Here is a 13312-nt window from a genome sequence, read left to right on the forward strand (position 1 = left end):
CAAAGGGCAATTACTCCAAAATTAGGCAAGGCAGAGTTATGGTTTGTTTGCACTGCAATTCTATTTAATAATTTAATTACCGTTTCAGAGCATAATATGTCCCGGACAAAGTTCAAAGTGAAAAAGTAAACAAAGGGCAATAACTCCAGAACTAGGCAAGGCAGAGTTATGTTTTTTTTCCACTGCACTTAGAAAGATCTATCTACCTACAAAATCTCATGTGGTATCTCTTATAGTATAAGTTATGTCTCAGACAAAGTTCAAAGTGTAAAAATGAACAAAGGGCAACTAGACCTATCGCTAAATGCGATTCATACCCCCACCAATGTCCTTGACAGAAGACCACTTGGAAAGGTGGTTAAGGGAATAACTTAAGTGAACATAAAAAGAAATTATCTCTGGTGAAAAAAGACAAATTGTACAGGTAATAGTATAAATATATATTGTCAAATCATGTTTGAAACAGTTACAAATAACCTATCATTTTCCCAATGTACAAAAAACAAACAAAAGCAGTGAAGTTAAGAAAATAGCATAATTATGTCAAAATGTAATTAAGAGTGGAAAAACTTTACATACTGAGCTTACTTGTGACCCTTCATATATTATATAGTTTCAAGTGAATATCTGTTCTAGTTTCAGAAACAAATAAGTATAAATGGTTATATCAGAACATTTTCTAAGCCTAAAAGGGGCATAACTTGTGTCATAATTCAATGGAATTGTAGAATTTTTGTCATCTGAGCTTGCTTGTACCCATTCATATAAATTTTAAGTTTCAAGTACATATCTGTTCTAATTTAAGAAATATTATAGTAAATAAATTTAAAGACCTAAAAAATGGACTATACTTTGTCAAAATACAATACAAAGTTATCCCCCCACACTTTTTTAGTTATGAAACTTGACCTGCATATCTTACTTGCGACACTTTGTATATATTTGAAGTTTCAAATGATTGTCTGTTCTAGTTTTAGAAATATTCAAGTACATGTTAAAATTTCAGAACATTTTCTAAGTAAATTTTTGACTTTCAAGTGTGGCCTTGATCTTAAGCTGGCACAAGGGTAAGATGGGTTCTGCACATTGCCCACTTGGGATGAACATTTGAGTCAAGTTTGAAGAAAATCCTTCCATTAGTAAAGAATTTATAGAGCAGAGACAACATACTGTCTAGTATTGATTTTATGTAAATTTAAAGACTTAAAAAGGGGCATAACTTTGTCAACATGGGTTCTGCACATCCCCTTGTTGAGATGAACATTTGAGCCAAGTTTGAAGAAAATCTTTCAATTAGTATAGAACTTACAGAGCGGACACAACATACTGTCTAATATTTGATTGTTTGATATTTGACCTTCAATTGTGACCTTGACCTTGAGTTGACACATGGGCATTATGAGTTCTGCACATCCCCTTGTTGAGATGAACATTTGAGCCAAGTTTGAAGAAAATCTTTCAATTAGTATAGGACTTACAGAGCAGACATGACATACTGTCTAATATTTGATTGTTTGATATTTGACCTTCAATTGTGACCTTGACCTTGAGCTGACACATGGGCAACATGAGTTCTGCACATTCTCTTGTTGAGATGAACATTTGAGCCAAGTTTGAAGAAAATCTTTCAATTAGTATAGGACTTACAGAGCGGACACAACATACTGTCTAAGTTTTGATTGTTTGATATTTGACCTTCAATTGTGTCCTTGACCTTGAGCTGACACATGGGCAGCATGGGTTCTGCACATCCCCTTGTTGAGGTGAACATTTGAGCCAAGTTTGAAGAAAATCCTTCTTTTTTGTAGACAGGGCATATGTTTGCACTGGTCCAGTCATTGGGAATATTACCAGTGGTCAGGGATTTTTGGAAAAGAACTGCAACGATGTCAACAATCTCTTTCAGCTTCTTCCGGACAATTGGTCTAATGTTGTCAGGGCCGGCAGCTTTGTTGTCAGGGCCGGCAGCTTTGTTGGCATTGAGGTTGGCGAGGAGCTTTAGTACACCTGCCCTACTAATGATGATGTCATTCATTTGTGGGTACTGACAATACTTTCTGGGATCCATGAGTCTCAGTTTTTGTATGCATTGATCTTTAAGTGCGAGTGGTATAATTGGTGAGAAAACTGATTAAAATTGTTTGTTGCTTTTTCAGTGTTATTAATTTTGAGAGAAGCTGAATTTTGATCTTTTAATGGAGACACACTTTGTGAATCTTGTCTGGAGTTTTTTATAAGTGTGTATAGTTTTTTGATACAGACTTTACTCTGTGCATCATCATCTGCAAGGTTCAGGATGTTTTCTAAGTAAGACTCATATGATTGTTTAATTCTAGCTTTTATTTGCGATTTCAAATTTTTTAATTTAAGCCATTGATCATGATCAGATTTATTTTTGGTTTTTTAATTTATAGAGCTGGTCTCTTTTATGAATTAATTTTTTAATGGATTTTGTTATCCAGGGCAAAGATGGTTTAGCTGTTATTCTTTTAGTTGGTATGAATTTTGATATGCCATCCTCAAGTGTGTGTTTGAACTGTGCCCAAAGTTCTTCAACAGATAAAGATTCAGCTTTTTGAAGTATTTCAGATGTTGAGGTTTTAATGAAAGTTTTCAACTCAGTCCAATTTGCCTTTTTATACAAGGTGCAAGTACGAGGTTTTTGTTTGAGGAGGGTAGGCCTAGAATAAATTTCTGTGGATATGATGTCATGATCTGATATGCCAGGTATGACCTTGACGTTGTTAACAAGAGTGTGGTTTGAAATGAGCAATAGATCAAGAATATTGTCATTTCGTGTACTTTCATTGACCATTTGTACAAGGTTATGATCATCAATGATGTTTAGAAATTTATCATACACAGGAGTTGTGTTTAAGCCTTCTTTAAGATTCTGTGTATGTTCAGAGTCCCAATTTAACATTGGGAGGTTAAAACCGCCAAGGATTAACTTTGTGCCTTTTAAGTTACGCACAAGTTCAAGGGACTTTTCAAATTCTAAAATACTATTCATATCAAGTTTGTGTGGATTGTAATAAGATGCCAGAAAGAGTGACTTACTACCTTTGATTTCTATTTTTATCCAGATTATTTCACAATCGGTGTTAAGTTTTGGTTGTTCACTGTATAGCCGAGTTCAGGTGGGAAAATTTCACTGTTAATGTGTTTTTTATTTAGCCATGACTCTGTGGCTGTAACTATATCTAGGTTTTGATCTATTAATAAATTTTGAAATTTATGTTTTTCGTTGAATATTGCCTGGCAGTTTATGCATACAGTTTGGATACATAATAAATTTGTTTTTGTTTTGGATTTTTGAGATTTATAGAGCTAGGTGTTTCTGTATTTTCATCTACTAGTGGAGAGACTCTGTTATGTGATGAGATTGAGAGGATGCTTGAGATATTCGAAAGATTTGAATCATCACATATTGTACATGTCCATGCAAAGGATGAATTGCTATTGGTTAGATCTTGGTACCATGTGCTGTTCAATCCTTGACGTTGTATGTGGAACCACATACAGCAATTATCACATTCAACGGCATGGTCAGAATCTTTGACCTCAGACCCACAGCTTCCACAAGGATAATTCGGGCCAGGGTTCCGTTCAACATCGCATGAAATAGACAACAGTAGTATGACCTATATGTGATAAGGTCTTACTTCTATGAATTTTGGTGGGAATTTGGTGGCGTCTACACCTAAGTTTAAGTTTGCCTACGATAAGTCCACATAAGGAGATTTTTTATGGTGACATTGCATTTGGCAGGATGGAGGGCCTAGGGTAATGTGGAGAGAAAAAGAAGGAATATAAAAATACCTACAAACATATTGTTTACCTTTTTCTCCAACCGGAAGTTGGACAATGAAAGGTCAAGGTTGGTCAGGCGGGAAATTTTTTTGACAGAATAGTTACCTGTAACTATATTTTGGGCGTTAATTTATCAATGGATGAATGAATCTTTTATTAGATTTCTTCATTCAATATTCTGAACAGTAGTAGAAATGCAGTAACAGTCCGAAACACAGTGTTTACACAGTTTTTTATGAGAGCTACGTAAATCAGCTGTTAGCAATCAGACGCACTAAAGGAACACTAGCATTAAAGGGAAAGACAAGGTTAGAATAGAAACTTGATTTCAGAAAAAGAATACTATTAATAATAAATCTGCAAATTTTCTGCCGCCAAATAATAATATTAAACGAATGATATCAAAATTTAAATCGCTAAATCACCGATTTCTACAAATCAGTAAGCGCGGCCATGTTTGTGTATTGGCCGTATAAAAACAGGTGCGCGTGATGTCATTTCCCCACATCTTTAGATTCATGATAAATCTAGTTGAATCGTAAGGAAATATTAATATAATAAAGTATTGACCAGACAATTTAATTTTCACAGGAGGTGTAGAGGAGATTTTTTTTATGGTTCAAAATACGCAACAATATCAAAAAAAAAATAATAATAATAAATAAAGAAACGTACGGCTAGCCAAAAGTTCTAGCCGTACGTGAGTCATGAACGACTAGCCAGGACGCACTGTATTGTCTAGCCCATCTAGTCTAGCCGTACGGCACTTTTCAAAATTATATGGAAGTCGAACGTTATAAAATTGTTGATTTTCATGCTTATCATTTGTTGTTTTATTTGTATGAATTATTAAATCATTTTTGTTAATTTTAAGCACATGGATCGAATAAAAAATGATCGGAGTGGAATAAATAAATAAAAAGAACATTGAATGGAAAAAAAACGGTGAAATGCAAAATAATTATATAATTTTCAAAACAGTAGATAAATATCGAACATAAAAGCACAGTCAATCAATTAATTAGCCTTAATCAAAACCTATCCAGGGACTGACAATAGAATTTTAGAATGCCTTTCACGGAACATGCAAACTTTCCTTGATGGACAAACTTCTATACAGTACCGTCGGTAATTGTCGCAATTATCAAGAGCCTAACAACAATCATTTTCAGTGTTTGTTGGTTTTTTTTCGTATTAAAGGTGTCGAAAATTAAAATTAATGAAACAAAAAAGGATTATTATCAAAATTTTGTTAACTTTTTCAATTGGTGTAAATGCAAGCAAAGGCTATTTTTTCTCGACATCTTGCGATGACAAAGATCGATATATATATATAGCGATCAAGGCGATTAATCTCTAAAAAGTTAACATCCAAAGACAATTAATGCTGTTTCTTGGTTAAAATCCTTGCTTAAAGTCATAATATAACATATGCATTTTCGACTTCCATAAAATTTTGAAAAGTGCCGTACGGCTAGCCAATATACAGTGTGTCCTTGCTAGTCGTACGTGACTCACGTACGGCTAAAACTTTTGGCTAGCCGTACGGGCCCGTACGCTATCCACTTCCATTATAAAAACCATACTAAAATGTGTTCTTAATAGTACATATAATTAAATTTTTGCAGTTTGATTCTGACTTTCAAATTTAAATGTGTGAACATATGTTATAATTGATGTACGCATTTCAAAAATATAAGCAACTCTTTTGAAAAGTAAATTGTTAACATGTCTGTCAACGTATGATGCTGGGCATCGTTATCGTAGCCTAATATTAACTGCAGGCAAATCATTTTTATTGGCTGCTCAAAAATCTAATTTGCATAATTTATTCACACAATTGCTGGTTCTTACTACTTATGTCTAATACTGCGCATTGTCCATTTTAATTGTTCCTAATTTGCACCAAATGTTCCTGTCACACTGTGTACGGACGATTTTTATTGCTCCTTGTATGCCTCTGTGCCGACAGACCTTTTGATCATGCACAATGTTGCCCTGATTGGTTAATCACCCTTGTCAAATATTCTAATGACGAAATAGACATCTATTTTTTTTACGCTTCATCAGTGAACTGAATGACCTTAGGGGGAATTAGGTTCCACACCTGTCAGTAAATTACAGCACGTCATAAAATAGCAACACATTTTTTTTCAGTTACCAATAATCATTTTAAATATTAAGTAGATTTATGATTTTTTGTTTTATTGGATTAAATTTACGGTAGTAGAAATGCGTATCTGTCGGGGAAAGGAATTTGGTAAGTAGATAACGTGGAAAAAAGCTTTAGGGAACTGGATAAACCCGAGAATATGCGTAATTATAGGGGAATGGGCAACCTGTTGCTGTTGGTACCAGTTTTGACTGGGTGCCTAAATAACCTAACGGACAGTTTTGTTTTCATACGATATTAGTCTGGCTGCCGATTTTCCTGCGCCATTCTCATTTTTAGCGTCAATGGCGGAAAATCGCGTCCTCAGCATATTGGATTTAGTTGATATTTTACCTGAAAAAAAGATACATGACCGGCGATGTACCCTATTTGGACAGCTTGTCTAGCGAAAATTAAGTACAAAATAAAAGGATATATCGTCAATTTGGAGAAGTTTTTCATAGTACCCAAATTAAATTTATTGTTTATCTTTGAAAATTAAGCAGTCATTGCTTAAATCATGTGGTGGGATCATCAGCAAGCTTGAATATCGGACAAATGATAATTAATGTCGCGGCGTCTTCAATTAATTAATTAAAGCAATTCAGTTCCATATGATGTTTTCATAAATGATATATAATGTACGCAATAAAATTAATAAGTTCTTCATCAAGATATATTTCAGTTGTACCAGCGTGTACACCTATACCGGAAGTGGGTATAACACGTCACAATCTCGGTCTCGTCTGTCACGCGAGAATGACAGAACGCCAAAATGGCGGCGCCCATGAACTTATTTCTCAAGTAAAAAATAGTGTCTTAAAACACGAATTTCTCTCTTATAGGGTTGATGTCAATAGGAAAACTGTCATGGTTCCTCTTTTTAAATGGTGAATATTTATATTAGACAGACATCAATCCATCCATTCCTATTCCTTTAATGTGTTTAAACTGAATGTTTCTTTTCTTTAACCAAACATTATTTAGATAACAGTTTTAAATTCTCAGGCTGATATACATGAATTGTCAGAAAATTAAACTTACCCAAAATTTGACCCAGTGATGGTCAAGCTTGTACCACCTTCAGTACCCCCTCTTCTTGGATTCACATTTTCTACATAGGATGTTAGGGTTGAAAGGTATTTATAAGCATTTGAAAGAGTTTTTGTCAAGCCATTTGAAGTTATGGAAACATCACAAGACCGTTCCTCTGCAATGATATATTAATTTTATGGCATCATTTACACAATATGTCCTATTTTGTGCATCCATCCATCAATACATGTATACATACATACATATGTTACATACATACATCCAAACATCCTTCCATCCATACCATTCCAAAACAAGAGAAAGAAAAAAACAGCATAAAAAAGGTTTTATAGGTTGACAATGAGCCAGGTGTTGGGAATTAAAAACAAGATATTTAACAAGAGGGCCATGATGGCCCTAGATCGCTCACCTGACCCATTAAACTCATCCAAACAATTACCTAAACAAGCATTCTGACCAAGTTTCATTACAGGTGAGTCAAAAATGTGCCACTAGAGTGTTAACAAGGATTTTCCATATTTCGCCAGTGTGACGTAGTTTTTGACCCCAGGTGACCCATATTCAAACTTGACCTAGAAATCATCAAAACAAACTTTCAGACCAATTTACAGGATATTTGGATCAAAACAGTAGCCACTAGAGTGTTAACAAGATTTTTCTATTTTTAGCTCCTGTGACCTAGTTTTTCATCCGAGATTACCCATGTTCAAACTAATCCGAGCAATTACCTAGACATGCATCCTGACCAAGTTTGATGATTCTTGAGTCAAAAATGTGACCGCTTGAGTGTCTACAAGGTTTTTCTATTGCTAGCTCCTGTCACCTATTTTTTCATCCGAGATAACCTATGTTCAAACTCATTTTAGCTATCACCTAGACAAGCATCCTGACCAAGTTTGATGACGATTGAGGCAAAAATGTGACTGCTAGAGTGTTAACAAGGTTTTTTTCTATTTTTAGCTCCGGTGACCTAGTTTTTCATCCAAGATGACTCATGATCGAACTCATTTGAGCTATTACCTAGACAAGCATCCTGACCAAGTTTGATGATGATTGAGTCAAAAATGTGACCGCTAGAGTGTTAACAAGGTTTTTCTATTTTTAGCTCCAGTGACCTAGTTTTTCATCCAGGATGACCCATGTTGGAACTCATTTGAGCTATCACCTAGACAAGCATTCTGACCAAGTTTGATGATGATTGAGGCAAAAATGTGACCACTAGAGTGTTAAAAAGGTTTTTTTTATGTTTAGCTCCGGTGTCCTAGTTTTTCATCCGAAATGGTCTATGTTCAAACTCATTTGAGCTATCACCTAGACAAGCATCCTGACCAAGTTTGATGATGATTGAGGCAAAATGTGACTGCTAAAGTATTAACGAACAAGTGTGGATGGACGAAGGACATTCAACGATCCTAAAAGCTCACCCTGAGCAAGCTCAGGTGAGCTAAAAAAGGTTATATTTTTCATTCTGTTTATATGTATCTACATTAAATATACATACTATGAAGATGTGCAAGATTTCTCCCTCTTCTCTTCTTATTTCTTAATATAAAAGGGGATATTGCCTCGATGAAGTGAAAACAGAAACATTATAAAAGAGGAAATTATAAATTCTCCCAAATTTTAAGAATGAGGTAATGTAAGTTATGATTTGACCTAACCGAAGCTTGCCGGTGTTTTACATGTGTAGGATGATGATGTTACGAGAGTTTGTTGGCAAGTCTTTCCACAAATTGTAACAACAGCTGAATCATCAAACCCTGTTCCGCCTATAACCACAATTTGATGACCTGCGTTACCTCCTGGAAAACAATAAATTAAAAATAGTATAAAAGATAAAATTTCTAGATAAAGATTTCCTACTTTGGGATAATCTCTAACATAACAATAGCATAGGTAACTATAAATTTAATTTTTCAAAGCTGTTATGAGAAGTTTAGACTGTTCCACTTTTTAAATTGGAATTGCTAGTAATAAGTGTAACTTAATACAACATTTCTTGAAAAAAATTTAAAACCTTACTGCATTAAAAACAAGCAATTATCAAAGTATTGCAAGCAATCCATAAGTCCCCTACCGGTAAGAACCCAATCAACATTCTGAAGGGCCATTGGCCATTCACTAATGTTTCAATTTTTCTCTATTTTAAGTAAATTTGTTGGAAAAGTTCTTTAAAAGTGATCACAGGAAACAGTTTTTATGAACAGACAGACAGACGAACTGAAGGACACTCTAAGTTAATATTTGAAACATCCCTGTTACCAAAATATAACATTATTAAAAGCAAAATTCTTAAAGAGGAGATAACTCTTGAATTAAAGATGCAATTTCATAAAAATTTTCAGCTCTTTTTGACTAATCACAAATATTGTTATATTTGCCATGTTTTAAGCCTATTTGTTGCCAAGGCAACAAATACTTTTTTCAAAATAGGAAGAACAGATAAGACATGCATAATCTCAAGACTGCCAGCTACCCATATGTCAAGTTTCATAAAAATATTTCCAGTACTTTTTGAGTTATCACTGGATTCAGTTTATGTGTAAAATTTGCCATATTTTCAGTCTATGTAATGCCATAGCAACCAGAATTTTCAACATAGGAAGAAAAGAAAAAGATGTGCATAAACTCCAGACTGCCATCTACCCATATTACAAGGTTCATAAAAATATTTCTATTACTTTTTGCGTTAACACTGGATCCAGTTTATGTGTAAAATTTGCCATATTTTCAGTCTAAGTGTTGCCATAGCAACCAGAATTTTCAACATAGGAAGAAAAGAAAAAGACGTGCATAATCTCCATACTGCCATCTATCCATATATCAAGTTTCATAAAAATATTTTCAGTACTTTTCAAGTTATCGCAGGATCCAGTTTTGTGGACGGACAGACTGATGGACTGACAGACAGACGGACGGAGGGTAAACCTAAAGTCCCCTCCGGTAAACCGGTAGGGGACTTATAATATGTAAAGTTTGTAACAGAAAGAACTTATTGTACCCTGCATGTATATATTGTTTTTTGACAATAATATAAGCTTGGCTACATGATTGTCATGTTTTAAATATTTGCAGAAAAAAGTATTGCGAAATCATAAAGTAGGACAAAAGGTTTAACGCTGTTTACATTACAAGAAATCCAACAATTTTTTTTTAACAAGTCAATTTACCTCGGATAGGGTGTAGGCTATCGATACTAAGCTGGTATTCAAATTCAATATCAGAGTTTGAATATCCAAGTTTTGCAACATGTGCAAGGACATTAGCCATTCCAGTTGGATTATCCCCTATAGTGCACTTGATTTCTCCTGCATTTCCAGAGATGTAGTCACAACTAGACTGTCCAATTGTGACAGCAACATTGCCTCCACTCAAGTTTGATCCAGTAATGGTCAATGTCTGCCCAGCAACTCCGAAGGTAGGGTTTAAAGATGTAATAGTCGGTGTTGAGCTGGTTGCGTAGTTGTATGTCGAATACTCATATATTCTGTTTGATGTCACAGCAACAGTGGTAGACCCAGCAGCATGGGCTTTAGTTACACATATCACTTCAGACAAAGATGTAGACTCTATGTCACATGAAGTTCCGCCGATAGTAACAGTTGTTGTATTAACAAAGCCATTTCCTTCAATTGTAATTTTAGTGTTACCATAAATACTCCCAGAAGACGGAGAAATTTGACTTATCATAAGATTTCCAAATACTGACAAACTTCCTGAAGCTTTACCATAATCTTTAACATAAACAAATACATCATTGTCACCTGCAGGGATGTTGTTAACATCTACAACAAGAACTGTTACATCTACTGAAGTTACAGTTCCTATAACATTACCAATTGAGACACTGACTTCTCCAATATTTGTACCAAGAGCTGTTCCATTGATTGTGAATGAAGTTGCTCCAGACATGGATGATGGTGAAATAGAAGACACAGTCGATGTATATAAGCGAGCATATAAGAATCGGCACTTCTTCAAATATGTTTCACATTTTGCAGGATGGGATGCACCATTTACAAATGCTTCCACTGTGACATGTTTTTCACCTTCAAATGTATGTCTTGGAGTTTCACACACGATTTCCTTATAAGTATTTGTGATGATTTTGCACTGGTATCCATCTACTTCAACCATTGGCGATTCTCCAAATCCATAACCGGAGACTGTTAAAAGGGCGCCACCAGCCAATGAACCAGATGTTGGTGTTATTTGTTCAATATTTGGTATTACGGCAAAACCTCGATCTTCGGGCTTTACGATATTAATACGCGCTTTGCCTCGATTGTGTACCCTCATATCTATCTGATGTAGTATTCCTAATTCAGGTTCTCCTGAATTTTCCAAATTACATGTAAGAGTGTCTTCAGAAGATGATTTCACAATGCAAGGGATGCCACCAAAACTGACCTCATTCTGGCATTCTGTATTAGAAAATCCTTCACCAGTTATAACTATATCTGTCTTTGTTGTTCCACTGTTAACATTGATCGAGTTTACAACAGGTGTGCTACATGTCCAGAAGGTGAACATGAACTTGTCAGTATCATAAAAATCAACCTTGTAGTCAGAACAGGATTGTTTGCCTGATGTAACAGACTGACAATTAGACCCATCTATTGGATTTGAAGAACCTGGATATATAAAAAAAAATTATTTTTTTTAAATAATTTGAATACTTTACTTTATTAAAACATAGAACAGATCTGAGTTTGATATGAACGGTAAATATTTTAAAGGCAATGTGACCAACAAAGAAAGTATTAAAATATAAAATATTTTGAACAATAATTCTGCTCACCTCCCCTGTAACTCAATGCCCATGCCTTTCCTAATCTAACATTGACTCTTTGGTAAGTTGTTATTGAAGGGACAACTTTGATTTGGCCAATATAATATTTGTTATTATAATTGCTGACTATGCCGCTCCATACATAGTAAAGTCCAGCCTTCACAAACTGATGCCTAAAGCTGCCTAAAATTCAACAAGTTATATAATTAAGGCTATGTTTATCCTAAGAATATTAAACAAAGGTTATGTGTATATAAAGGATATATAAAAAGGTTACTTGTATGAAAAGGATATAAAATAGAGGTTAAGTTAACATTAAACAAGAGCCACCGCTGGGCAGGGATGACGTTGAACTTTTTATACTTTTTCTAAAAGTAAAGAAACAAATGTCTAAATTTGTATATTTAAAGAGAAATTTAAAGAACAAGAGGGCCATGATGGCCCTGAAGTCGCTCACCTGTATATAGGCCCCCCGGAGCGGGGCCAGTTTAAACCCAATGGCTTTTATTTGAACAAACTTGGTAGACACCCATTAGAAGATGTTTCATGCTAGACATCAAAGGTCTAGCTGGTTGGATTTTTTAAAAGAAGTTTTTTAAGTTTTTTCTTTACACATATATTTAAAAACAATGACACCCCTGGGGCAGGGCCAGTTTTGACCCCAGGACTTTTATTTGAACAATCTTTTAGGGCACTTACTAGAAGATGTTTCATGCTTAATATCTACACTCTAGCTATTCCAATTTTTTCGAAGAAGATTTTTTAGTTTTTGCTATACACATATAAGGAAAATCAATGTCCCCCAGGGCGGGGCCAATTTTGACCCCAGGGCTCTTATTTGAACAAACTTGGTAGATATTCATTAGAACATGTTTCATGCTAAATATCTTAGCTCTAGCTCTTTGGGTTCTTTAAAAGAAGATTTTTAAGTTTTTACTATATGCATATAGGAAAAATCAATGACCCCTGGGGCGGGGCCAATTTTGACCCCAGGGCTTTTATTTGAACAAACTTTGTAGACACCCATTAGAAGATGTTTCATGCTAAATATCTTATAATAGCTCTAGCTCTTTGGGTTCTTTAAAAGAAGATTTTTTTAAGTTTTTACTATATACATATGGGGAAAATCAATGAACCCCTGGGGCGGGGCCAATTTTGACCCCAGGGCTTTTATTTGAACAAACTTCGTAGACACTCACTAGAAGATGTTTCATGCCAAATATCTAAGCTCTAGCTCTTTGGGGTTTTTTTAGAAGAAGATATTTAAAGTTTTTTCTTTTGGTTGCCATGGCAACCAGAGTTCTGCATGGAATTAAATTATTTGAACAATTTTCAAAGGTGATCACCAAAGGAACATTCCTGTGAAGTTTGGATGAAATTGGCTTAGTGGTTTATGAGGAGATGTCATTTAAAGTGAAAGTTTACGGACGCCGGACGGACGGACGCCGGATGAAAAGCGATCACAAAAGCTCACCCTGTCACAAAGTGACAGGTGAGCT

General features: G+C 34.9%; 1 protein-coding gene across 2 annotated transcripts in view; it reads right to left on the reverse strand.

Moving 5' to 3' along the window:
- Window positions 1-13312, reverse strand: part of LOC132754507 (fibrocystin-L-like) — a 193667-nt gene that overhangs the window by 95521 nt on the left and 84834 nt on the right. For both annotated transcript variants that reach the window (XM_060745147.1, XM_060745148.1), the window contains 4 exons: window positions 11823-11996; window positions 10192-11655; window positions 8683-8823; window positions 7010-7175 (listed from right to left, as the gene is read on the reverse strand). In XM_060745147.1, coding sequence (XP_060601130.1) covers window positions 7010-7175; window positions 8683-8823; window positions 10192-11655; window positions 11823-11996 — 1945 coding nt within the window. The remainder of the gene's footprint in view (window positions 1-7009; window positions 7176-8682; window positions 8824-10191; window positions 11656-11822; window positions 11997-13312) is intronic.

Source organism: Ruditapes philippinarum, unplaced genomic scaffold (assembly GCF_026571515.1).
Source record: "Ruditapes philippinarum isolate M1 unplaced genomic scaffold, ASM2657151v2 ctg402_1_1_1_1, whole genome shotgun sequence".
Classification (NCBI taxonomy): Eukaryota; Metazoa; Mollusca; class Bivalvia; order Venerida; family Veneridae; genus Ruditapes; species Ruditapes philippinarum.